General features: G+C 38.4%; 1 protein-coding gene across 1 annotated transcript in view; it reads right to left on the reverse strand.

Annotated features, from left to right (window-relative positions):
• Positions 1-4,528: 4,528 nt before the first annotated feature.
• The window catches only part of ATXN10 (ataxin 10), a 71,218-nt gene continuing 49,686 nt past the window's right edge, over positions 4,529-26,060 (reverse strand). The window contains exons 10-11 of the mRNA XM_021529924.1: positions 21,777-21,840; positions 4,529-5,342 (exon numbers count right to left, since the gene is read on the reverse strand). Of these exons, the coding sequence (XP_021385599.1) occupies positions 5,155-5,342; positions 21,777-21,840 (252 nt within the window). The 3' untranslated portion in view covers positions 4,529-5,154. The remainder of the gene's footprint in view (positions 5,343-21,776; positions 21,841-26,060) is intronic.

Raw genomic sequence — 26,060 nt, forward strand, 5'->3', positions numbered from 1 at the left:
TAATCTTATAACAAATATTGACTATGAATGTATGCTAAAGCATGAAAATTTTCAGAACTCTTGAATTATTACAGAACTAAGGGCATTGTGTAACAATTCTGCAAGTGGACAAACACGTTGAAATACTTATTGAATGACAAAATGAAAAAAACTGAACACAAATCCCTTCTGTGCAATTATGTTTCTACATCAATATTTACTTGTACTCAAAAATTAAAGGAAACTTCAAAGTTTAGCCTAAATGTGTTATGGAAGCCATCTTACATTTAAACATAACCAAGTGCAACTTACAGTGTGTCTTGCTCAGGAACTTCTGTGATGGCTCCACGTCATCACCAGTGTGGCATCAGCTCCACTTCTGAACTGAGACGAGATGCCATGCAGCAAAAAAACAAGAGGCTAATTTTAAATTAAAGTCTCTGGGCTTCCCTTGGTCTCTACTTCCAGTGTTTTCTTTCCCATGAAAATCCATGCAAAACTAGAATTGTCTGATTTATTTTTTTATATATTTTCTCTTTACTATTTAAATATTTTAACTATTTAGGTGTTCTCTGAATTATATACTACTTTTAGAGTAAGCTATAAGATTACAGAAAATGCTGAGCAGAACTCCAGAATATCCTTGATAATCCTGGAGCTTTTTTCCAACCTTAATAATTTAATGATTCTATAAGGCAATTAAAAGCAATACAATGCCAATTCTATGCAAATGAAATTTGGGGTAAAAGAAGACAACTCTTTTATCTTAGTCTGGAGAGTGGAGGCTCTTCCTAAAGAGATACTTTTGGGACAGCAAATTTCTGCAAGTATCCAGACAGCAGGAGGGAAGATGCAAACTAACAATACTCTCTCATTTGACTGACAATGTGTTTTCCATCTCCCAGGCGTTCTCCCTGGGAACTGAACTCCTCCCTCTCTCTCCCAACAATCTACTTTTGCTTCTGCCTTCTCCAGTCTAGTTCCTAATTCCGCGTTAGATGGACACTACCAGGCAGGTCTGAGAGAAATGCAGACAGTCTCTCAGCTCTTGCCTTCTTTTGCCAGCACCACCCTAGTGAGGGGCAACAGCTGTGGGAAATGTCCTGTACAGACACTGGATCCATGACTGAACATCAATTCAGTAAATTTAGTAGCTCAGCCCCCATGTCCCTACTTCCAGTGTATAAAGTTTTCCAGACCTTACAATGTGGCAAGTTCAGGCTGGATTATGCAACAGGAAAATTCACTACCCTCATTTATCTTGAGAATAGGTAAAGCTTCCCCCAAAAAAGTTGTTTTAGGGACACTAAAGACCTATTCAAAAATCATAGCCAGTTTCTCATCCTCATAAATTGCTGGATGTTATCAGAAGCTACTGGAAGAGAAAGTTCCCTTCGAGAAACCCACAGAGCCTAGAGGAGCACGAAAGCCTCCCAGTGAAATGGTGATGCCTTGGCCAAGCTGCAGGAGACTGGAACGGGCTCTGGACATGCAAAGGCTGCGGGCAGAGCAGGGCAGCTCGTCAGGACCCTGGACAGCACCGCAGGGAGCCGGCGGAGCACTCGGCCTAAGGGGGACCGGGAGGTTGGGAGAACGGAGTGCGAAGTCCGGGGAATCACAGAATGGTTTCCATTGCAAGGGACCTTAAAGATCACCCAGTTCCAAGTCCCCCCTGCCATGGGCAGGGACACCTTCCACTATCCCAGGCTGCTCTGACCCCCATCCAACCCAGCCCTGGGCACTGCCAGGGATGGGGCAGCCACAGCTTCTCTGGGCAACCTGTGCCAGGGCATCACCAGCCTCACAGGGAACAATGTCTCACTAAAATGCTTCTGCATTGCTTCATAAATTCCCCCCATTTAATACAAAGTAGACTACACTAAGAAGACAGGGATTTCTAAGTCAATACAGCCCAACAATACAGCTCAGGCTTAGTACAAAAACTGAGGGTAATTTTGGGTAGAGCCTCACATTTTTAGTACTTTCTCATCTGCCAATGAAATAGACTTTTTTTTTTTTTATTCTCACTACACAAACACTCACACCAACCACAAAATACAAAAGGTTAAATTAAGGTTGACAATGGCATAAACTGTCTGTGACTTTTTTTTTTTCTTTTTTGGGCTATATTTTAAAACATATTTTACAAGCACTTTAGGCAAAAATCACTTAAATTGTTAGAAGTATATTCAGAGCTTTGCAAACATTTTAGGTCATCTCTCACATTCTCCAGAAAGCACTTCCAGAATCTCTCCACTTACGATGAAAAACCAACTCCCCATTCTCTTTTAATAACAAATGGACCTTAAAAAAAAAAAAATCTGATCACTATTATTTGAAAGCACTTGAAAGCAGTAAGATGGTCACAAGACTTGATTTGCCTGTTCTGCCCCTTTACAAACTCACTAAAGCTTGCTTTTTATGACTGATTGCTGTGCTGTATTAATCCCCAGGCATATAAAACAAGTCTATTGGAGACCAGGACTCCACTGGGGGAGGACAGGGAAGCTGTTGTCTTCCGAGAATTAATCCATCCTGGAAAATCAAAAGCCAGCCACTCACAATACAGTAATCAGCATGTTCTCCACTATGAAAGCCCTACATTTCCCTTTTAGAAAACACAACTATTACTCCATTATGTACTGAAACACACAAAACTCTTTTAATCTTTTTTGTGTTTGTTATTATTTGGCTTATATTTATGGGTTCATGTGTATTCTATTGGTGGGTATACAACCATCAAGTTAAAAAAACCCCACCCTATCTATTCCTCATTGCTTAAAAAGAAAAAGGACTCCCACTGCTTTTTCCACAACCAAAGTTCTCTCTGGATTTGTTTTGTGAACAGGATTTTAACTCTTTATCACCCTAAATAAAAGGAAATTCTTTGCATTTTTTTCCTTACACAGAAAGCACAGAAAGTCCATTTTCTGTTCAGAATAATTTTTTTCCCCTCACTTTGTTAAATTATTTACCATGAGTTTCTTAAGTAGTGGCACTAAAATAAAGGTGTTTGTATTTTTCTAATTACCAAATTAAAAACAACTTCATTTTATTTCAGATAGTGCCATATTTGATGCTTTTGTGTTAGCAAAAGTTTTATTTTTTCCTTTTAAAGTAGAATGATGCAGTCTTCCAAATAACCCTTTTTTTTTCCTTTTTCTTTCATAGTAGAATTTTTTTTTTTCCGTTTAGGCTAAAAATATGAATATTCCATTGTGTTATGGAGATAAGAGCAAAACCCTCTACAAACCCAGCTGTAAATCTTATGTGACAGTAATGAAAATGCTAAATTAATTCTGGCCTAAACACAATCATTAAGGCTTAAGGAAGTCATTGAGAAACCATGGGCTCAAAAACAACTACAATCACATTTGCATTCAGCCAGCAAAGGCAACAAACGTACCTGTATACAACAGCACTTCAACACAATCTTAACACCCAATAAAATAGTCTTGTCAAGTTATTTTTCAAAAGCAAACAAATCAATTTGCTTATATTCATATTTACTCCTTGCTAATGCAAAGAACATTTTTCTCCCCTATTTATTTTTTAAGTAAAAAGTCTCTAAAAGAAATAAGAGTTAGGGTCTTTGTTCCTATCGCCATTATCCCTTTTCAGACATCATTCATTTAACAAACAGCTGTAGACAGGAATTTTGCATCCTTGCCTTTCAAACCAACGAGTGTCTAAAATCCCACTGGGTCAATTCCACAATCCCATGAGGTAGGCATGGCAGACATCAACATCTTCCTGTTAACTTGAAATTACCTTAGCAGTCCAGCTCTACTCACCATCAGTTTTAAGCAATACAATGTGTTTCTCAAAGCAATGTGTACTTGCCTCCATTTTTAAATAAAAAAATCAGCTGAAGGAGCAAAAGCTCATGCACATGGATGAAGGTCTGTTCACATGTAATATGGAGTTTAAGGACATGAACTTGCATTTCTATTTAAGAAGGGGATTAAACATGAGCATGTTAATTTTTCTGAGACCTCTGAGTTAGACATGGCTGAAGATAATCCAATGACAGTAAGTGTAAGCAAGTACCCGCAATATTAAACTGTAATTCCTGTTTTGCTTGTGCAGGGAGGATTACATTTTTTGGCTTCCAGGGCAAAGCTATGGCACACACAGAGTTAACTGTGCCCTCCTCCCCCTGCCCCCCACTTCCTTCCCCCCCCCCCCCCCCCCTTCTCCCCCATCTCATTCATGCCACATTCCACAGTGGCAGGGTCCAACAACAATATAGGAGGGTACCCAAAATGAAGAGGCAGGGCCTTCTATTCTTCTGCCTCTCTTGAATTAATTAACTGGAAATGAGTTTTGTCAATGTTTTGGAAAGGCAGAGGGGTGAAAAGAAACTGCTAGAATTAATCACAGTGAGAAACTACCTCTTCAGCAGTCTGCCAAAGTTCAGAAAACCCATGAGAAGTGCAAAATAAAAGGAAAGTGGGCTGACTTACCCTCCAAAGGAACAAATAACATTCAAACAAACACCCAAGTCTCCAAAACAGAGACATGCCCCAGTGCAAAGGAATGCAGCATCTGTTGCCACAACAGCTTCAGCTTTGGTTTTAATATACTTGTCATGAAGACTGATAGGTATCAAGGTAGAAAAGACAGTTTGCTAATAATTTGAACAGACAAAAGCCATGTTGTGTTTAATTCACTAAATATTTAAGTACATTCAACATTCTCTTGGTGCTTATATAAAGAGAGATATTTAGGTCCCATGATCAAAAAATAGTAATTTTACTAGTTTAACCCTGACTCAGCACAGATCTTTTACATGGAAAAGGCAGCCTGAAAAGGAGCTCTTTGAAGAGTTTTTTAATGATCGTAATCTCCAGATTCAGAAAAGAAAATTATGACAAGTCAATAGTGCGCATATGACATTCTTCTTCTAATGAAAAAGGAAGTAATGAAACTCCAAACGACAAGAAGGACCTTTTTACACAAGCTGATTTACCCAGGTACATGGAAAGCACATAAGTGACTTTTTGTTTACAGCAAAAGAAGGCAGAAGCATCATCTCGCAGCTTTTCTGAGAACAAACACAACATTCTCAACAGTCTGGGACTGAAACTTAAAAGAAAATGGTTGCTGAGCAAGAGAAAACATCTTATGAGAGAAATTCCCTTTTAGTGATTTGACTAGTGCTAATGTTTTTGCTCAGGAGGGCTTTTTCCTGGCTGAGCGCAGAATTAACTTGTCATCTCTCTGCTGTATCTCCAAGCCCATCCTCTCGAGGGCAGAGGTGTCTGCCAGCCCCCTGTGCTCCATCTGAGCAATCAGAGCCTGGTTCTGCTCGTTCTGCTCAGTGAGATTCCGGATGGCATAAACTGCCCACTGGCTCACAACTGTTGGGCAGAGTTAAGGATCATTTATTTATTTAAAGATGAAACATTGTTTGTTTTGATTTATTACTCCATTCGCCTCCCCCAGCCCTCCCCCAATCTCTTAAACTCAGAAAAGTAGTAGAAATCAAGGGTTTGAACAAGTAATACGTTTACAAGTGCTGACACTGAACCTGCAAATACTTGCATATGAGGCAATTTAATTTTAAAAGAGGTTGGCCCTTAAACTTCATGCAAATTTTCTAGGGTTTATATTAAGTGGAAAAAAAACCCCAAGCAAACAAAAAACCCCAACCTAATGAACTGCAGGAATTAAAAAGACATACTGTTTTAAAACAAAATTACAGTCAATTGAAATGTTCCAATGATCTTCCTAGTGAGTTTAAATAAAAAATAAGTCAGTTGTTTATGATCTGAATACTTCAACACTACACTTCCAGGCACTGGCAGACAAATAAGCTGTGTATCATGTACAGGAAATATGACTATTATATTCACTGCAAAAGCTGAAGAGATGTAGAAAAAGACAACTTATCCAGGTTAATATCTGAAAACAGCACAGATAGTATCAGAGACACTTAAACTTCTTTGACTTCTAACATTACCTAAACTCAGTCCTTTATGCCTGGGTGCTTTTACACACTTACCAGGAGACCAGATACTATGATCACTGGCAGAGAGCTCCCACTGATGTTTAAATGGGCACAAGCTGCAACTCATTCACCTCCCAAGGTGGTCCCTTGAGGCCAGGATTGAGGCACATGTCAGGGATGTAGACAAAGGATTTAAATTCCCAGGATTATCAACCAGGCATCTTCCAAGTGAACTACAGTGTTCCTTTTATGAAGTGTCAGAGATGTTGGTCCCAATTCTGCAGCTGAAAAGTGGTTATGATATAATCTTTCCCAAGTTACCCATACAGGAGCCAAGCCTTTCTGAATCCCATGAGTGGTTTGCCTGCAGGGCACCAATTATTTACTACATGTAGCTTCACATCCAGTAGAAGAATATGTATAATTTACTCATCTCCTTGACGTCTTTTGGGTTGGGGAGCATCTAAGCACAGAGATAAATGTTCTTGTGGGCATTTGCCACAGGGTGACAGGAGGGGAAAACTCAGACAGAGGGGAACTTCAGACAAAACAACAGAAGAGAGGAACTGGACTGAAACAATCTTACACAACCTCAACAGCGAGAGAAGAACTTAGATGAAGAGTAGCTTGGACAAACATAAGGGAACAGCCCTGCACTGGCATGTGTCAGTAAATCAGCCTTTTTGTAGCAGTTTATAATTATTTTCAAATTCAAGAAGTCCAAAATTGAAAATAAAAAAAAAAAATGAAGTGTTAACTACTATGGAACTTTTTTCTTTTCCTGACAGATCTCTTTCAACTATGTCAGGAAGCATGCTACACACCATCTTTATACAAAAAAAAAAAAAAAAAAATCCAGTGTGAGGTAATGACATAGGAGAGAAATTAAGACCAAAACAAATTATGCATCTCATCAAAGCCTTAACAGGTGAACACAAGAGAGAATACGAATATATCCTCTTTTGTCAGTGCATTACTACTAGAATGAAGTAAAAAGACAAGTGTCAATCTACATTTAGGTTACATAAACTTGGTATTTGCACTGAAGATTACATTTGACTATATAAAACAATAAGATGCTGAAGTAATAAAACCATATATGTGTAGACTCTCAGTTATTAGTGCCAATGGTGAGAACAGATTTCAGACCAGCAAAGCATGCAAGCTGATGAATGCAGATAAACCAAGGCTGACACCTACCAGGCCTTTTCCAGGTCTGATTTAGGGCATGTTATGAATGCCAAAAAGTAACATGAAGTTCTCCCAGTGGACTGTGAAAAACATCCTACCACCCTCCCTGGCTCGCCTCCTGGGATGAGAAGCAGACTTTCCTTGTTGTGTTCCTAAAATACTGCTTCTGCATAAAATACAGCACTTACATAAAAGCATATTATCTATAATATTGACAGCAATTTTCAGAGACTGACAGTTCTTAATAACACAAAGTATCATACAGACAAAAAAAGTACTCTCAAAACTTTTGTGCATATTAGCCTTGAGAATGATCCTGCTACTATAGTCTTTATGTCCTTCAACACAAACCTGCTGCTAAAGTCCATGGCACATGCTCTTTTCCTATTACCAGATCCATTCATGCTTACATAATATCTAAGACATCCCCATTCTCTTATGAACTCTATCACCATTGTGGCATTTATCATTACTGACTACTGTAGCTGAAGCTGCAAAATGGTTTCAATAACATTTTCAGTCCTTCAGAAACCCCTTTCTGTGTGTAGGTTTTCTATTGTGACCACAGCCATGAATATTCATCATGTCCTTGTTCACATGCTGGGGAAGGATGAGGCCTTTGGACAGCTGGGAGCAGACCCTGGCAGACTTGAGTGTCTGCAGAGATTAAAGCCAGTCCCCAGCTAATACTCACATTACCCTCTTGCTCCTCTCCAAAGACAGAGACACAGAGAGAAAATTAAACATATTCGAGAGTCTCTAATCCTACCTACACTTTCAGCACTGTATTGTATGCTCAGCTTTAGAGACAGAGCTTCTAAAGTTGCCATAGTTACTAAAAATATGAGTGTGAGCTTGTTTGTTGTGAAACTGCACCAAAGAGAAGCAACACAGCAAGCACAACAGATCTGATTACACAGACTTGTCCAGATTTTTCCAAGTAGGCATATTATACTCTCAAATAAATTAATATTATAGACAAACAAAGATTATGATATTCTGTCAAAGAGAAGATGGCATGCAAAAGGAAGAAAAAAATTAATTTTATTTTGCAGAAGCCTCATGACTAGACTATCTGTGCTTAGGGACTGAAAACAAACATTTCTCTGCATTTATAGCAACACTCTTCTGAAATCTTTCAGTACTGTGTGCTTTGGAATCCCTATGCTATTTTAACATATACAAATAACAAAACTGAATTAACTTGCCCTGTCTTTCATACCTAAGTAACATCTTCATTTCACAATTTAAAATTTAAAATCATCCTCTGGGTCATAATTTCAATTGTCAGGAAAAGGGGAACACAAAGAGAAAGGAAGAAAGGTGGAGAAAACTGTCCCTTAAGGATGAAAAATATTACTATTTGGAAACCATGAAAACCTATGCCATTAAATCCAAAGTTTTGTCCCTGCCTGTAAAGAGAACTTTTCACAGTTCTCCCAGTTCTTTTCACTTGGATTCTGCTACAAGAGGTTGCTGGAGTCAATGCAAGAGCACAGCGACTGGTTTGTAAGCTTAATGGGGTGTGAAAATACAACGATGTCCTGCCAGGAACTGCTACTCAATACTGCTGGAGAGGAGGACATAGAGACCATTTCTCAGGGAGAGTGTTCCATCTTCTTATTCTCAGTCCAATTAGAACTAAACATTACTGACAAGCCCGCTGTAGCCACCAGGACCCAAAAGAATTGTTCCATAAAGCAATTCAGATTCTATGGACGATGGAGAACAGGAAAAATTATTAATGAGGTTGGAAGTTGATGAGGTAGATAAAAGGCAATGCACAAGTAATCTTGGAAGTGTGTTGCTTGAAAAGAGCAAGTTTTGGAAGTTAATTATTATCGTTAACCAATACAGGATACTGAAGGGATGACAAGGAGAATGAAATATGTACATCTGTTTTCCTAAAAAAACACTAGTTATTAATACTGAAGGATCTCTAAACACAACATTCTTGGTGGAGAGTTTGATTTATTACATAGTGTAGGGACTTTTTTTTTTAAATTAGACTGTTTCCTGCACTACAGTCAGTTTTCCATAACTAAATTATTACTTAGGACCTTTCTTCCCTATGAGTAATTAGGTCTTATGCAAAAAAGAGGGTATTTTTGCCCAATCCTATTACCTCATTTAAATATATTTTTTTTTATTATTATTTAAATAGCAACTACATTCTAATCAAATACAGGAAGAGATACAAAACCTTATCAAGAAAGCCAGCACTCACAGGTTGGAACCCTCATCAAATGAGCTGCTTAGGTAATCCCTTCCTTAAAGCCACCCAGTTTTTCTAAGACCTATTCTGGAACAGGACTGTATGACTAAAAATCAGAGGTAATGAAAATACAATATTTGTATTGTACAATAATTATATTTCTTTCTGGCCTTCAACAAGTAAGCCAATTATCACTAGAATGCCTGCAGAGTGGAATGAAATACTGAAGCATCACTTAAAAGTCACTTCCACTTGCAGACCAGACTGGACTGAAAAGACATAAACCATTTTTCTTTACAGCTTTTCAGTCTTTTCAAGCACTTTTGTTCCACAGCACCTTGAAGATAATTCCTCCCACCACTAACAGGGGTCTCTAGACAACTGCCACAGCAGTTGGTCACAGTTTGGAGTTGTGATGGACCACACGTAGAAGACAGTCAGGACTTTGGCCCCTCACCATCAGCCAAACTGCTTAAAAAGCTCTACAAGTTTCTTTCTGTCTGGGGTTTTAGTAGTTTAATGTAGTTCTAGAAGCTGTATAAGATCAGAGCGATTCCTTATAACTCCTCTATATTTTTATGTGTTCACTTCTACCTGTGATTAAGACATTACCAAAACAGTAATAACAAACTGTAATGAATTAAATGTTTTATCTTATTTACTTATTTTCAAAAAGTTAATATATATTTTCTAGAATTAATGCTTCAGACTCTGTTTATACATGGCATTGAATTACTGGCACCAGAAAACATCAGGAATTCATCCTATACAAACTTAGAATATTTTGCCTAGAAGGTAGGAAAGAAAAAGTCTAGAATATTTCAGTTGCCTGTATTTTCACTTATTCCACAGCTGTTCTTATCACCTGTGACTGCAGTTACCACATTCTGTGTTTAAAAGCTAGAAATGGGCAGTACTGTATAAGCTGGCAATGTCCCTTCCTCCCCCCTCTGTTTGACTTCACTCTTGCAGAGCTGATGTAGCAAAACCCACCTTGTCCAGAAGCCTCCAAAATACAGAGGCACCACTGGATGCTGTCAGGGGCATTTATTCCTGATCACGCTTTTAGGGATGAGATTTGCAACACGGGGGAAGTGAAAGCAGATGTTCCTGCTACAGGCAGCTCTCACCTGGTCCAAGGGATCTGTCAGAGGGTTGGACCATCCAGCCCCAAACACGGCTCCATCTCCACCACAGCGTGGCAGCAAAGCTTCACTGGACAGACAAACACGGGTGGCATGAGGAGCTTGCAGCCAGCCCCTTCACTCCTCACCTCCAGCCCTCCCCAAAGGAAGCTGCTTTAACAAAACAGTCCAGTAAAGACAGAAAGCCTATCCCCAAAAACCTGAACTGGGGTTTGCAGCTCAAATTCTGCCCTGTAGAACATGGCTTTGACAGAGGTCTTAAACTACACCACCTCAGAGCAGACAAATGGGCAAAACCATTTGGTTTAAAGGCACTGAAACAGCTTCAATGAAGAGGCAATATTCTCTGTAATTCACAGCCTAGAGACAACAGGAAACATCCACAGCAAAGTAATTATCCATTAGGTACTTCTTCCAGTTCCATAGCCCTCACTATCCTCCTGCACCAGTAGTGGAAACTGCAGTTCCTCTTGCAGACAAACACCACCCTTCTGGATACTTGCACTTATCTCACTCTTTGAGCAATCTGCCCATGATCTGCAATGATGAATCTATTTCTTAAAGTGTGCCTTGTGGGACACATGTTTCTTTAAAATGGGACTTACACCTTGTGTATAACCAGACACATTAAACCTCATGTATGACTTTCAGAGACAATTCATCCATTTAAGTATCTATAGACAACAAATATATTCTGAAGACCAGAATGGACTACTTAACCTCTTATGCCCAACACTTCTGCATAAATACAGATGACCAAAGGTCAGCTCCTCTTAAAATCAAGCCTGTCAATTCTGTTTCATGCACAAGATGCTTTCATGCCTTTTCTCTGAAAAACTTCCAGTGTTGAACTGGAAGATTTCACTGCGTCCCTAAATAAACTTTCCTAGTGGATAAATATCTCACTCATTACAGACTGTGATTTATTTCTGGCCTGGATTTGTTTAGAATTGTTTCTGAGCATGGCTTTTCAGCACAGATTAAAAAAAAAGTAATTCACAGATCATAACCAGCATTTGGCAGTTTTTGCATGAACTAAAGAAAGAAACCAAGAAAGTTATTCCAAGGTTTGCATAATTTTTGTGTCTCTTCCCTCAATTTATGTTTTTCAGCATCCTTTTTGAAGGACAGGCACCAGAACTAAGTAGTAAAATCTGCCAAAATTTGCTATGCGGCTGATTACAGGCACAGCACAGTTTCCTGGCCCTTTGGCTGTGAGTAGTTCAGAAAGAGAAAAACAACAGCTCACAACATCCAGTTGCTGTATATCTAATAGATAATTATGAATATAGATGCATATGTAATATTTACTGTGCTCCCAGAAGTAGAGTCCAAGCTCTCCAGCCTTTCACATCTGCACCAGTACTGACAGCCAGGGCAGATCATGAAGCTCATTTGAGCTCCAAGGCTTCCCCGTTTTTAACTACATCTTCATGTCAGTGATGTCCAGCTAAATGGCACTCTATGTTCATTAAATGAGGTTTATTACTTCAGAAATTTGAAATTTACTTGACATTGCTTAACTAGAGTAATATAGGAATTTTTCTCCCTAGATCACTGTATTTCTGGGTTAACTGTTCTGAGTAGTATTAGGCACTCAAATTACTATTAGCTTTTAATTCCTGCCAACTAAACATTTAATCTATATTCTATGAGCAGCCTTTCATGTTCTGTGGGACTTAAAACCCAATGCCAGAACATGTTAGCATACTATGAACTTGAACAAAAAATTTGGGTCTAGCACTTCAGAGCTACAAAAGCCATAGGACAGGTCTAGCTCTGTCAGGCTATTTTTATTACAATGTCTCTTATGCCAAAACTTACAGAACTTTAAAAAAAAAAAATTAAACCATTACCTCCAGCTTGTTTTCCTTTTCCCTATACTCAGACTTGTAATACTAGCTTAAAACCAAGAATATGACACATTCATTTTTTGCTGCTTAGGCTGCCAATTTTTTTTTAAATTATGACTTACATTTTTAATAGAAACCCATAATTTATGAGGAACTACAAATCATCTGGTTTTAAAACAGAAAGAATCACACTCTTGATCGATCTCAAGCTAGTTCTTCACAGTTAGAATACACAGTTCTTTAAATCCCTTCTTTTACAATAATTCCATTTTAAGAGTTCGTAACTAAATCTATTAGCTATCTGTAAGGGGTAGCAGAGTTAGCAAGCTGGTATGTTAAAAAGCTTCAACTGCTGTTACCTTATTTAAAAATGCCTTACCTTATCTTCTCTTCCCAAGTACAGAAAAAAAATGCAACATTTCATTAAGTTGAAACTCATGCATCAAATTACTATTAAAACCTACCACAAACATTGAGATGTGAAGCACTGAAGCACAGGGGAATGGTGACTGTTCACAAACTGATCATCAGGCAGTCTGTAGTCCTTTTAAATTTCCTGGGACATGGAAAGATAAAGGCTCCACCTTTACACAGAAATATATTCATGTGTATTTATATGCATACACATAGAAATAAATACCTTTTCTAAAATGCTTTAAAACGGCAATTACAGGAGTCAAATAAAACTTGCAGAAATTTAGCACTACACTTACAAACCCAATCTAATTAATGCTTGAGATGTGGTCAAGCCAATTATAATTCACCACTCTAAGACAGATGAGTTTGAGCTGACACAATTTGGACTGAAGCTCTTTCTTTGTTTAGAAATGTTAGAGATTCATCCATTTATATAGATCCAACAAGGATTTTATGCTACGTTACCTTTCAGCACAGTACATGCATATTTTATTGATTCAGGGTCTCTGAGTAACTTATGTGGCACGCCTTCCCTCCTGCTGCTTATGGTGATTTCAAATGTCACTTTATGACAAATAATCATAACATTGAAGGTAAATTAAACTCCAGTTCCATGGTCACAGACACCAAACGATGCCCAGTGTGCATCCAAAAATAACAACCATTAAATAAATGGGTGTTTTGAAAGATGCAACTAAATTATAACCAGCTATTTGTTTAGCAAAATAGTCATTAGCCACAATTCTGTCTACAATTTCAGGGAATGGCTGAATCTCCTTCAGGAAATCTCCACACTCTAAAAGAAAGGAACAAATCCACAAGGCAAGTGGAAAGGACTGCAAATATATCTGAGTGAGGAAGGAAAGGTTAGGAAGGAAAGCTTAATCAAAGATCTGAGGAAGTGAGAGGAAACAATTTAAGGCTCAGGAAAGAGCTACACAGGATAACACATTCACCAGCTGAAGATAAAACTGTTCTAATTACAGTGATCAAAAATGGGGCAACAGAAAAATGTCAGAATAAAAATATTATTTGAAGCATTGGCCAGATGACATCCAAATATTCTTTGGAGGTATGCACAAGAAAAAATGCCAAGAAGACAGACTGAAATATGATAAGGTGGTTGTAGAAGGCATTCCATTCTCAACAATATTTCTGAACCACTCCTAGCTTTACTTAAAAAAACCAAAACTCTTTGGCTCTCAAATTTCTAGTGCTCCATCTCAGCCCAGAGGGGAATTTTTCAAAAGTAAGTGTACAGAAAAATCAAGGAAGCTGTTTGAGCTATAAAAGCAGTGAAGCAGTGATTTTTTTTTTAAGTGTTCCTGATAACTAAAGACCTTTTCTCAAAAATTCAAGCCTGTCATGGATTTAAATCCACCAAGAGGATTAGAGAAGAGGACAAATATGACAATATTTGGTTTAGAAATAGAGTTATTAACTTTAATTCCTCACTTTGACATGCATGAGTTGGTGCCTACAGAGATTACTCCTCATAAGGGATTAGAAATATTAGACTGCAACATTTGAAAGAGCCTACTCACATTCTGTATAGCTCTGTTAGATTTCCTCCAGCTTTACGAGGGACCCTGTACATCACATGTTTCTTAACGGTGATAGCTGGGTAGAAATGAGATATTGAAGGACAGATTCATATTCACATCTCTGCAAATCTGTGTTAGTATTTTTTAAACTCTCAAGGAAATTACTAACACCACCACCCACCCCCCGAAACTCTGAAGTTCAATATTTTTAAACAATTTTAAGTATTTTCAGTATTTTAATCATCCTGCAGGTGCTCTAAAAGAATGAATTTTAGCAATTACATGATCAGCAACCTGAAATATATCATTGGAATTTGTAATTTTGTTAAATGATAAAACAGAAAGTGTGATCTGTAGTCATTTCTGGAAGACAAAAAAGGTTCATTCCTTTAATTTCTCAGAGTATCTATTTTTTGTACTGCACACTGCATTCTTTCTGTGGTCTCAAGTATTTTTCATATGAGGAGAATGTTGCATTTTAGAGGAGAAAAGTTTTCCTGGGGAACAGTGTGGAAGACAGAATTAGTAATGTAGAACGTCTCACAAGAAAACTTCATATTTTTGTTTTCATTTAAAAACAAATGTTTTCTATCAAGAAATACTTGAGAATTACAGTCTTTGTGTCAGCATTTAAACCTACCAAATATGCTTGATGTGGTATGATTTTCCCTTGATTCTCCACCTTTAACTGAGTTTTGCCCTGAAGAGTCTGCAGCATCCAGAAAAGATAAACAATGAATTAAGACATGGAAGCTATGCTATCCCAACCTTTTGCATCTGCAGCCAATGTTTAGTAGGATTTAAAACAAGGTTAGGTTACACGAGTGCCTCCTGTGCCCTTTCCAACAGGGAGCAGCACTCAGCTCCTCCCCATTTGGAGCTTTATAATAATCCCACTCAGGACACTTTAGGCAATATACTAAAAAAATCCTCTTGGAGTGCAATCGAGATCTCTTTGGTTGATTAATGCTGATGTAAGAAAAGACTGGATAATCTGGTAATGCTTCTTTTAAGGGTGTAAAAAATACCCTTGATAGATAGTGACACAGTAGGCACTGGCAGGCAGGTGACCTTCCCAAGTACAGCCAAATATGGTGTTTGGAAATACCTGTTTGGCTGAAGCCTCTGGGGAATCACTTCAGAAACTAGCCTGCTAAAGCCCCACCCTGAAAGGTTCCCTTCTAAACCCATACAGGGCCCTGGTCTCCATTAGCCACTAAACAAAATACAGCTACAAAGAATTCACAGCAACTTGCAGAACAGGGCAGGATTTCGTCTACTGAATAAAGTGAAAGAAATAAGCCCCTCTCAGACTGTTCTTGCTCAATGAATAACCACCCTTGTACCTGTTCCAGCTTCTCGTCTGGCCAAGTCCTCTCTGCACCCTAAAATTGTATTCAGACAGAGGTCAGTTTGTGCACATGGCACAAGGCAGCAATCTTCCACTCTCTCCACTCTCTTTAAGAACAATTCTCAGCATATAGGAATTGAATTAGTCTGAACTGGAGCATGGCAATACAGTGACTTCTTGGTTCCCTATTTCCATCTATGGGGGAATCACAGAATCGAATCCCAGACTCGTTTGGGTTGGAAGAGACACTAAAGCTCATTGGGTTCCAAACTAGTTCTACCTCCAGTTCCAAACACATCTAATTCCATGGGCAGGGACACCTTCCACTATCCCAGGTTGCTCCAAGCCTTTTACAACCTGGCCTTGAACACTTCCAGGGATGGGGCAGCCACAGCTTCTCTGGGCACCCCGTGCCAGTGAGAAGAGGTAGAGCTAGCTTCCCCTCAGCTGTTATTTTATTTTGCCTTTGGCTCTATGAATGAAAGGTTCAGGCCAACCAATTTATGTTCTTAACATGTGCTGACAAGTCCCATTCTTCCACTGCTGGTTAAATCACAGTGACACATTCAGTACTGGTTGACAGAAAGTAAGATGTTTGCAGCACTCTCTGTCATCTCTGGATTACACAGAGCAACCAACAATAATGCAAATACTGATTGCCCTCTACCAAAGAATGCACTCCCCCTTTGCCAAGGTATCCTTCAAATTTACTTGTGCAGCAAAGCAAGGGTCACTGTGAGGAGGAAAAGCATGGCCTGGGTTGGGGAGGGCCAAGATCTGTCCAAGTGGGCAGAACTTGACTGCACACGAGTTCTCATCAGTACTCATCAGTGGATCCTTCACAGTGATCATATAAAAATGTGATTTTGTGTATGCATATAAAAATACAGAATCAAATAGGTCATATCAAACTTCTTAATGCACAGTCAGTGCCTGAAATTAGCTTTCCAAAAAAAGGTGACTATTGCAGAAGTGACATTGTACTGTATTTTCCTAGCAACACACATGGGATAGTCACACATGCATGAAAACGCTCGGCTCTGTGATGGCTCACTCTAAAAAGTCAACTCACCTATTTTTGCTTTCTACTGGCTCCCATTCAGTGGTGAGGCTGTTTTCCAGCATGTGGCCTGTTTTAAGGTTGCACTCTGTAACTTAGATGAAAATGTCTGTCAGCTCCCTCAAAAGTCCTTGTTGGCATCTTGCAAAAACAAACTGCCATTGTTATAGACCATAGCAACTTGATTTCCTCCTGCTTTAGCCAGTTTCATTTCAGAACCACAATTATACTTGCTGCTGCCATGAAGTCAAAAGTATTTTCAATCTACCTCTCAGATGACTGAATATAAAGGAAGCAGTTTTGGAAGGAGTGTCTGGAAATTAACTTTTTCTACATTTTCATCCATTATTCATACTAAGGGATCTGTGTATGGATATTCATATCAACCTTTTCCTTTCCTTATAAAGCTTTTCCTTTCACAAATGCTGAAAATTCTTACTCCTAAAACATAGTTTGCTAGGTGTTTGCTTACACATATAACATACAAATGTATATATCATATATACATATACACATATATAAATATATATCCTCACAGCAGGATACATTTTCTTCATGTATGACTGATTTTCTAGGCTAATAGAAAACTGTGTTAATTAACAGTTTATATAAAATAGATACTTACATAAGGTCATTCTGATTAAATCCAGACAGTCACAAAATCAATTTATTGAGACACCTACAGGAATGTCAAAAGGGTAATACTGGCAAGCAGCCTAAAAAAACAAGAATATTCCATCTTCAAAACTGCAGTTCACTTCTGACTTTTAAGCTATTATATTGCAGTACTCTGGACAATATTTTTTCCCCAAAATAGTAATAAATATTTCTACGGACAGCCACTAAAAAGAAAAAAATAAGGCACATCTGTGTATATTACTCCTGAGCACAAATGTTAGGAAGCAGTGGAAAAACTGAGAAGCTTAGTTAATGTAAACGGAAGTCTTCAATAACAAACAGGTCAGTTTATTTAAAGCCTCTCATAAGCACCTTTTTTTGAGTGATTAGGGGCAAAAGTATTTTGATCAGAACAGGCTGACCTCCCTGCTTACGTTTACCTTAAGGAAATGGAACCTGTGAAAGGGCAGAAATGAAGCTGGAAGGAGCAGGAAGACCTTAGGATGAGGTAAAAGGCAAGAACAAAAGGAAGGGCTCTTGTCTGATGATAGAGCCAGTCAGAGATGAGGAAGACGATGATTCAGAGAGCAAAATAGAAGAGATTTGAATTTAGAACACCTTTTCAACACAAGTAACCTGAAAAGCAGGATTTGGAGTAAATTTTTCACTGGTATTACCCAGATAGGCATCTCCAACCCACTCTTCTATCCTTTAGCAGGTTGAATTTATTTGTTTTTAAGCACAGGTTACAAAGGTAAAACATGATGTTCCCACTTTTCAGAAACAGAACAAGAAACTGAATTTTCAAAAATAAAGATTAGCTCATACAGGAATCTCTCCTTAATCTAAAGGCAAATAACTCTGCTTGCATTTTGAAACACCCTGTTTTCCTTTGAAACAGAAGGAGAGTTATGACTAGGACACAGCCAATCCATGGAAGATTTACCAGGTATGGAAAGTGGTATTAATCTTCTTTGAAGTTTAACTCTTAATGAACTGCATCTCCCCAGTCTCACTCTGTTTACCCTTTGTCCTGTGCTGAAAGCCTAAGAGCCACAGAAAATCTGGCATCCTTCAGCATGTCTCTGTTGTATTTACATGCAAAGTTGTAGTAGCTGGAAAATTAAAATACCAATTCAAATAATTACAGAGGTACAGTAAATTTCTTTTTAACTGTCCATAATAATCTTCTTGCCTGTAACTGTGAGAGTGGTGGTTTGTTTGTTTTCACTCAAGAAATATCCTGAAGGAGAAAACCTGTTTGCTAGTATAAATGTAGAAGTTACAAGTCTAAGATATCATCAGACAATATAACAGTTCTCCCAAATTCAGACTGAAAGATGAATTTAAACAATTAATTGCAGCAATGCAAACATGTCAGCTGAACTTTGTAAGCTACAAACTCCCTGGTATTTCTATGCACATTAAATAACTGTTCAGGATCTCAAAGAAAGCAATTTTAGGTAATGACAGGTTTACAAAGGAATTTAATTTAGGATAAGAGAAGACCCATTTCCTCTTGCAGTATACTTCCATATGCTACAAATAAAAAGATTTATCAAAGAATTTTTCCTCTCAAATGTAATAAAGAGCTCCTTTAACATCTACTGTGACAGTCCAGCTTCCCCTGATAAATTGCATACTTTAGGGAAATTATTTTTATTCCATCCAGAAAAACATCCTATCGCTTTTACCACAAAAGTTACATTTTTTGGTGAGAAGTTTTGTATGTGTAATTTGGAGGCAGAATTTTTCTAGTAAAATGGAGAAAACGTAACAACATCTTAACTGTAGAGCTTGGGTGACTCCAAAACAGATTCAACAATAATGTGCATCTATCAAGACTTACTAAGAAATCTAAGAAGTTATTATATCAAAGGATTCTGGGTGAAACTTCTTCCAGTCAGATTTATGCAAGGAGAAATTCAAGTAACACAGCCTGAAACCACAAAACCAGGAATGAGAATGTAAAATGAACTTTCTGGACATGGCTTCCTGAAGGAGCCATGTTTGAAGAGCTATGCTGAGCTCTTTGTTGCAGCTCTACACCCCACCTTGGAAAACTGTATATGAGCCACAGTGGTTCCTTCCAGCCTTACCCATCCAGTGATTCTGGGATTTGTGCCAGGCAGGACTGGAGCACAAAGACAGTGCAAAGAAACTGCCAAATCTCTTCAGAGAAACATTATGCAATGGATTCAGGCATCAGGTGTCCAGAAGTAGCAGAACATGCTGTAAAGCAGATGAAAGTAGGGACAGATCTGAACTGCAAACTTGTCCTTGGCTTCCCTGTGTATGACCTGGCTGGGAAGGCAGCAGATGAGGAATATTAGAGGCAGGAGACAAGCAGGGGGGCATTAACTTCATGTAGCACAAGAGCACCTGGAATAGCAAGAGGTTAAAAGAATAAACAGGGCCATAGTCAGTGATGCCTAAAGAGGCTAGACAAAGCTAAAGAAGGTATTCATTAGAAGGCCTTCAAAGGCTTTCATCTTGGGCAGTACAAGAGCCCAGTCGTGGCTCTGCCCAAGATGGACCCCGGATGGATGACCAGTCACGAGTTCTCACACTTTTGTAAGTTTTGGTCCATTTATATATTGGGGTTAATTGCCTAATTGCAGCTTCAGGTTATGAAGTCCCATCCTGCCAGATTACTTTCCTCAATTCACTGTTGTTTATACTTTTTGGCCCTAAAGCTCTAACGGTGTTCCTGGTTCTTAAGCTGGAAAAGGAATGTTTTGTCTAACTACCCTGTGAAGAGAACTTGCTAACACTTTATATGAAGTTCAGAGTCACACGTTAAGGCAGTACAAAATCTAAAAAATATGAAAGCTAAAACTTAAGGCATCACCAGGAGCTGCACTCCAGATGCAGCAAACTTTGTCACAGCAGGCAAGTCCTCCCTGTGCCCATGTGCTACTCACTTTTCCATATCCCCCAATACTGTATGCTATGGATCACTGCTGAAAGCTCACATTAAGAGGTGTTAATGTGTTTTTAAAAACCAAGTAAACAAAGTTTTATCCTCTAGTAAGTTTATGGCATAGCCATAAAATGTCAGCCTGTATCAAAAGGTGCAAGAAGTTCCACTTTGCTTAAAACACAGTAAAGACTCTCATGGTATTTTATCTGCCTTTCATTCAAGACCATAAATTAAAAGTCTACCCTTTGAGAGACTCCAACTTTATCTTCTTCTACTACAGCTAAAATGAAGGATTAATCCTAGAAGTGGTTGCACAGGTGTGCTTTCCAGCAAACAAGAGTCACCTGGGACAAAAACTCTACTAGGTTTTCTCAGGGCTGCTCTTCCACTTTGGGAAAGGTAGATTCCCTGCCCATCCCACCACATCCAGCAGTGCCCATTACCAGATCTGGACCATGGAAATACAATTCTGCCACTCAGTGCACTGTCAGGTCTCAAACTACAGGAATACTGAAGATGTAAAACTTGTGGATATAAAGCATCAAACTGAGTAACTCAGAAGATACTTACCACCCGTTGTTCCTCCGCCCAGTTTGTTAACATTGTGCTATCATGTACATTATTTCATTATTTCAGGCTATATTTATATGTACATGATGTTCTGCAGACTATGAAACATTTTCACTACTCTTCTTGTTTGTTTGTTATAATTGTTAAAAAGAATGTGCTTTTTCTTACAATTTAAAAATCCATTTCATGTGTTCAGTATAAAAAAAGCTGGCATGACTCTGTACAGGAAAGACATTTGATTTCCAGATGCAAACTTACAAAGAGCTAATGATTAGATGACAGAAAATCACAGCTCAGTCACTGAACACACTTGTATTACTTGAAGAGATGGATAACTCTGCTTAACAACTACTTATCTTCAATGTGAGATTATTTCCCTCTAACAGTAATCTATTTTTGAAAGCTTCTGCTCTTAAATTCCAGGAAAAAAAAACCCAAATATAAAGCACAATGCCATTTATATTAAAATCTTTCCAACATTTCAGTAATTTGCATAATTTTCTCAACTATACACATTTTCAAAACAGCTTGTTAGCCTTGTCTCTGTACTTAGAATAAGCTCCCCAGTCTAATTTAACAAGCATAAGAATCAATGAGGTACTTATTTCAGTTTCCTGAACAGATTTCAGTGGAAGCAAGAGCTCCAAAATCTGATACAATGACCAGAGTCTGAATCCAGATTCCTGACACGGCTCTTTGAATAGGCACTTGCAAACCAGTAATATTTTTTATTTTAGGAAACAGAATATAACCACAGTTAACTTGCTTAGAATCCAGTTCATGGAAGACTATTTGTGCCCTTGCTCACTTCTGAACAATTTAAATATAACCTAGAAGCTCATGAGGCCAGTTACATTTAGCTACCCTGTGAAAGCATTGCTGGTATAAATCCATTAAACCCCCACACCTTTTCTCATAAGTCATATTCAATAAACAGAGTTATTTTGTAAAGGATACAAGGATTGTTGTCATCAATGCTGCAATTGTCCAGAATCAAGGAAATGCCATCCAAGTCATACACCTAAAAAAACCCAAAAGTTTTTAATAATTTAACAGATGTCTCAACAATACTAACAAAGTTTCATGCAATAAATATGTAAAAATGTAACAACAATGTTTGTTTCATCAAAAATATTAAAACATGCTAACATGGATTGCAGAGTAAACCTGGTGTTTTCAGCATAAGTATCACAAAACAGAAACGCAAGCAGGCACTAATTTAATATTATCCCTTCATTTAGCAAGTGTTTGACAGAGGTATTTTCTGTTTCTCACACTGAGCCAGATAAACTATGCTCACTTAAAGCTCCTGCTTGCTTCCAGAAGGATCAAAAACTGTGGAGCAAAAAATAGGAAAAAAAAAAAAGAATTTGAAAGATACACTTCCACATCCACAAAGGAGTCTGCATGAGACCACATCTGCTGTACCTTCAGTAGCAAGGTGTTGCTTATACATGCCCAGCACAGATTCTTTAAATCAAGTCAGAGCCCTGGATGTTTTTCCTTTGAGAAAGTGTTCCTTATGTTACTAGCAAATGAGCAAAGATGAGATCTGGTGTCTTCAGGTCCTTGTGCATAAGCACACACGGGAGCTCACGAATTGCACTGCTACATTTGTGTGTGTGTATGAGATAACAACATATAGACAGACTTCTACAGATAGATTCCAGTCCTAATAGACTCATAAACATACACTTTACCAAGTACTTGGGACACACTGATCCTAATAATAAACATGGAGCATTATTATCTTATGGAAAGTATATTCCATAAGAAATTTATGTAAATTCCTAAGGTACACTGTAACATCACACATGCATATTTATAGCTTCACAAGTCTCTTCCAACCTCAACTATTCTGTGATAGCCAAGCTATACTTGTCCAAATCTTTAGTTCTTTAATTTCTTAAAATTTAATTTCAAACCAAGAACTGCCAGTTAAAGGAATTTAACATAATGCCAATTTAGGCCATGGCTTGATGATGGTGTTCTCTCTTCCATCTTTTTTCCCCAAACAAGATGCATTTTTATGTTCCAATGAAAACAATAAATCTCAAAATTTACACTGCAGCATCCTCAGCTTTCTGAAACACAGGTTTTGTGAAAAGAAAGGCAAGTCGAATAGATTTAGATGTGAAAACCCAAATAGCCTATGGATCAATAAAACTGAATTCAGACATGAAGATGAGCTCTTTTAAGTTCCTTTTCAGATATGTTACTGCAGAGTCTCAAGCTACATGAGAAAGCAGCAGTGACAGACAGGCAATGCTTACATATATAAGCAGCAAAGAGTGTTGCTAGGTCTTAAAATCTACCTTCCACATCTGTGCTAACATGCCTAACTTTACCTACATGAAATACAGTTAATAATGCAAGTTTAAAAATATCCATTCTTTCCACTAAAAGTTTGTGTTTTCTCCAAAGGCCAGGCACAACACACAATATCATACTTCAAAGCTTGAACAAGCAGTGACCTTTAAGTAACACAGCACTTGCACGTGCTTGGGATATGCTGCTTCTTTGATGTTCAGGCTGTAGCCGTACTCTGATGTGCCTGCAGTGCTACCTCTTCTTTCCTACCAGTGAAATGCTGAAAGGTAGAAGTTAATTGGGATCAAGTGCTGTCAACAGAAACAAACTGTGCAATAATATGCTCCAGTTTGATTCAAACAAGATTGGAAAAGTACAATTCTAATTAGGATCTATCAACACTTCAAAAAGTTACTGCCAGAATATGACAAGATTCCTTCAAAGTTATGTGGGAACAGCAAACCACAGCCTTAGTGATACCTTCATGAAAAAACAAGTTGCTAACTACCACTGCATTGCTCTATTTGCCGATTCTCACGAGGCCGAAAGAAGGAGCATAACAGTAAACCTGATCCCCATATTGCTCTGACAAATTAGACTGCCTAAAATAATTAAAACCTGGAGGAGGTGAAGTCAGAGAGAAAGAGAACATTAACACAGCTGGGCTGGCATCACCACAGGAATCCTAACGACTGTATTAAGGTAGCAGAACACACTTGATGACTGGATGTATTTTGTGACTTAGTGGCCTAGATTACTGAAATTATTGAATTGCAACATACTTCTCAAGAGCTGAATCATCAAGATATTAACATTCATGGCACACACATCAACAGTATCCTGAGCCACATCTGTGTGAGTGCAGCCAAGAGAGCCAGGGAAGCAATTTCCCTCCCTGACACTCATGGAACAACCTGCTCGAGGGCCCTTACAGAGAGGCTGAGGGAACTGGAGGAGGCTTCAGGAGAACCTGCTGGCAGCCTTTTCACACCCCTAGAACTGGTCACCAAGACAGAGCTGCTCTTCTGACTCAGGTTCAAAGTAGTTTAAAGAGGGAAAATATGGATTTAAAAGTGCAACTGTGGACTCTCCATCTTCAAGACTTCTAGACAATCCCTGAGTAACCTACTCTGAATTCAACTTTAGGCAGAAGATCCCTTTCTGAATGGCTGTGTGAGTCTAAGACATTTTCATCTCACTCCAGCAACAATGAAAAGGCTGAGACCATGGAAAGAAGCCCAAGTCAATTATTTTCCTCATATTTAGTTGAAGACCAGATTCTTTCTCCTCTAAAAGTAGAACCATAGCAGCTCTTAGGTTTCCAAGCAGGCTTCTCTGCATCTGTGATGATACTGAAAAACGTTACTTCATTTTTTTTTTTCATTCCTGAGTCTTAGTTTTGGGCTTTTTGCTTGTTTTTTCAAGCAGCAGACGTGACAGGAGATAGACACCTGATATTCTATTGCAAAATACAAAGATTATTTTAGGCCTTCATGCTACTGGATTCCAAGGCCTACGGCAGACAACAGTTGCTTTGGCTTAGAACACAGGCAGCTGTGGCTTGCAGCCATCAAGTCTGTTATAGGAGCTCACCACATTCTGCAGATCTATTGAAATATTTGTGGACAGAGGCTCCCTTTCCAGGACATCACAGCAGCCTTGCTTAGCTGGTCTGAGAGCCCCTTGCACCAATATCAATGACTTTGCTCATGTATTTAACATTTTAATGTCTTACACTCAGAACTCATGGCAACAAAAACTGTTGCTCCTACTATGTTAATTCAAAGATATTTGCTCTCTCTCACCATTATTTCCCAGAGAGACACGAGGTTTATTTCAACTCTCCCAAAAGTGGAGATCCTTGCCTCTTTCTTGGAAGTAAAAAAAATAAAATAAAATAAATCTTAAAATCTAAATGAAGGGTACCTTTGTGACATCTTAAACATTTCCTCAGAGAATTGTTTAGAAAAAAGAGGGTTTTGGCCTTATGGAAAAGGAAGGGAAGACGAAGGTTCCAAGCACACCATGCTGAGCCAAAATAAGCAGATGCGGAGTGTCCAGCTGTGAGGAAAGGGTAACAGGCTAACTCAGCTGCTGAATCATTTTTTCAACTAGTCTTTCCAAGAGCAAAACGCAGGAGTTTCCAGCCACTGAGATGATAATACAAAACTGAGAATTCAAAATAGGCTCCCACAAGAGACAGTAACAAAACTGGAACATTTGCTTTTTAAACAATGCAGCTTTTCTTATTCTCTTACGTACAGCTCCTGAACCAGAAGCCACAACAAACAGATGTGGCCATGAGACGCAGGCTGTTTGCTCTGCTATGGTTCAGATCTGCGACTTGACGTGGATAAAGTGAGGTCCAACACAGACTCATTTTGCTTGAAACACACAACACTTGCTAGTGTAGCCTTTCCTTATCCTGGCAGCAGCATCAGAAGAGAAAAATGGTGCTAAACATCACCCAGTATTCAACACTGCCCTCCAAACGAGCTGAATTTGTACAAATTTGCATCAACACTGCAGTATACATTTATGTACTTCTAGTCACACACTCTCCTATGCTCAGTCCACGAAACCCAGTAATCACATGATAGTTTGCTGATTTCCAACCACTGCTGTAAAAGTGATTCTTAATTCTCTTGTCTTCTTTCATCAGAACAAAAAGAAACCAGATGGAAATTAAATGTAAGAATTAGTTATGTGACTAGAGACAACTTTTTCATGACAATCAAAAATTCAAAAACCTCTTTAGTTCTAAAGCAAAGTGAAAACGGAAGACATCTCACTTTGAAGTTCTGAAAAAATCCAGGGATAAATGTTGAACAGCAAATCACATGATACCTTTCATCCTTTTTAATCACCATTGTAATAGGAAGTTCCAAGTCAGTCTGGCAAGCTGCCACTGTTTTGGTGGCTACAGTATTT

The sequence above is a fragment of the Lonchura striata genome, chromosome 5 (assembly GCF_046129695.1).
Source record: "Lonchura striata isolate bLonStr1 chromosome 5, bLonStr1.mat, whole genome shotgun sequence".
NCBI classification, from domain to species: Eukaryota; Metazoa; Chordata; class Aves; order Passeriformes; family Estrildidae; genus Lonchura; species Lonchura striata.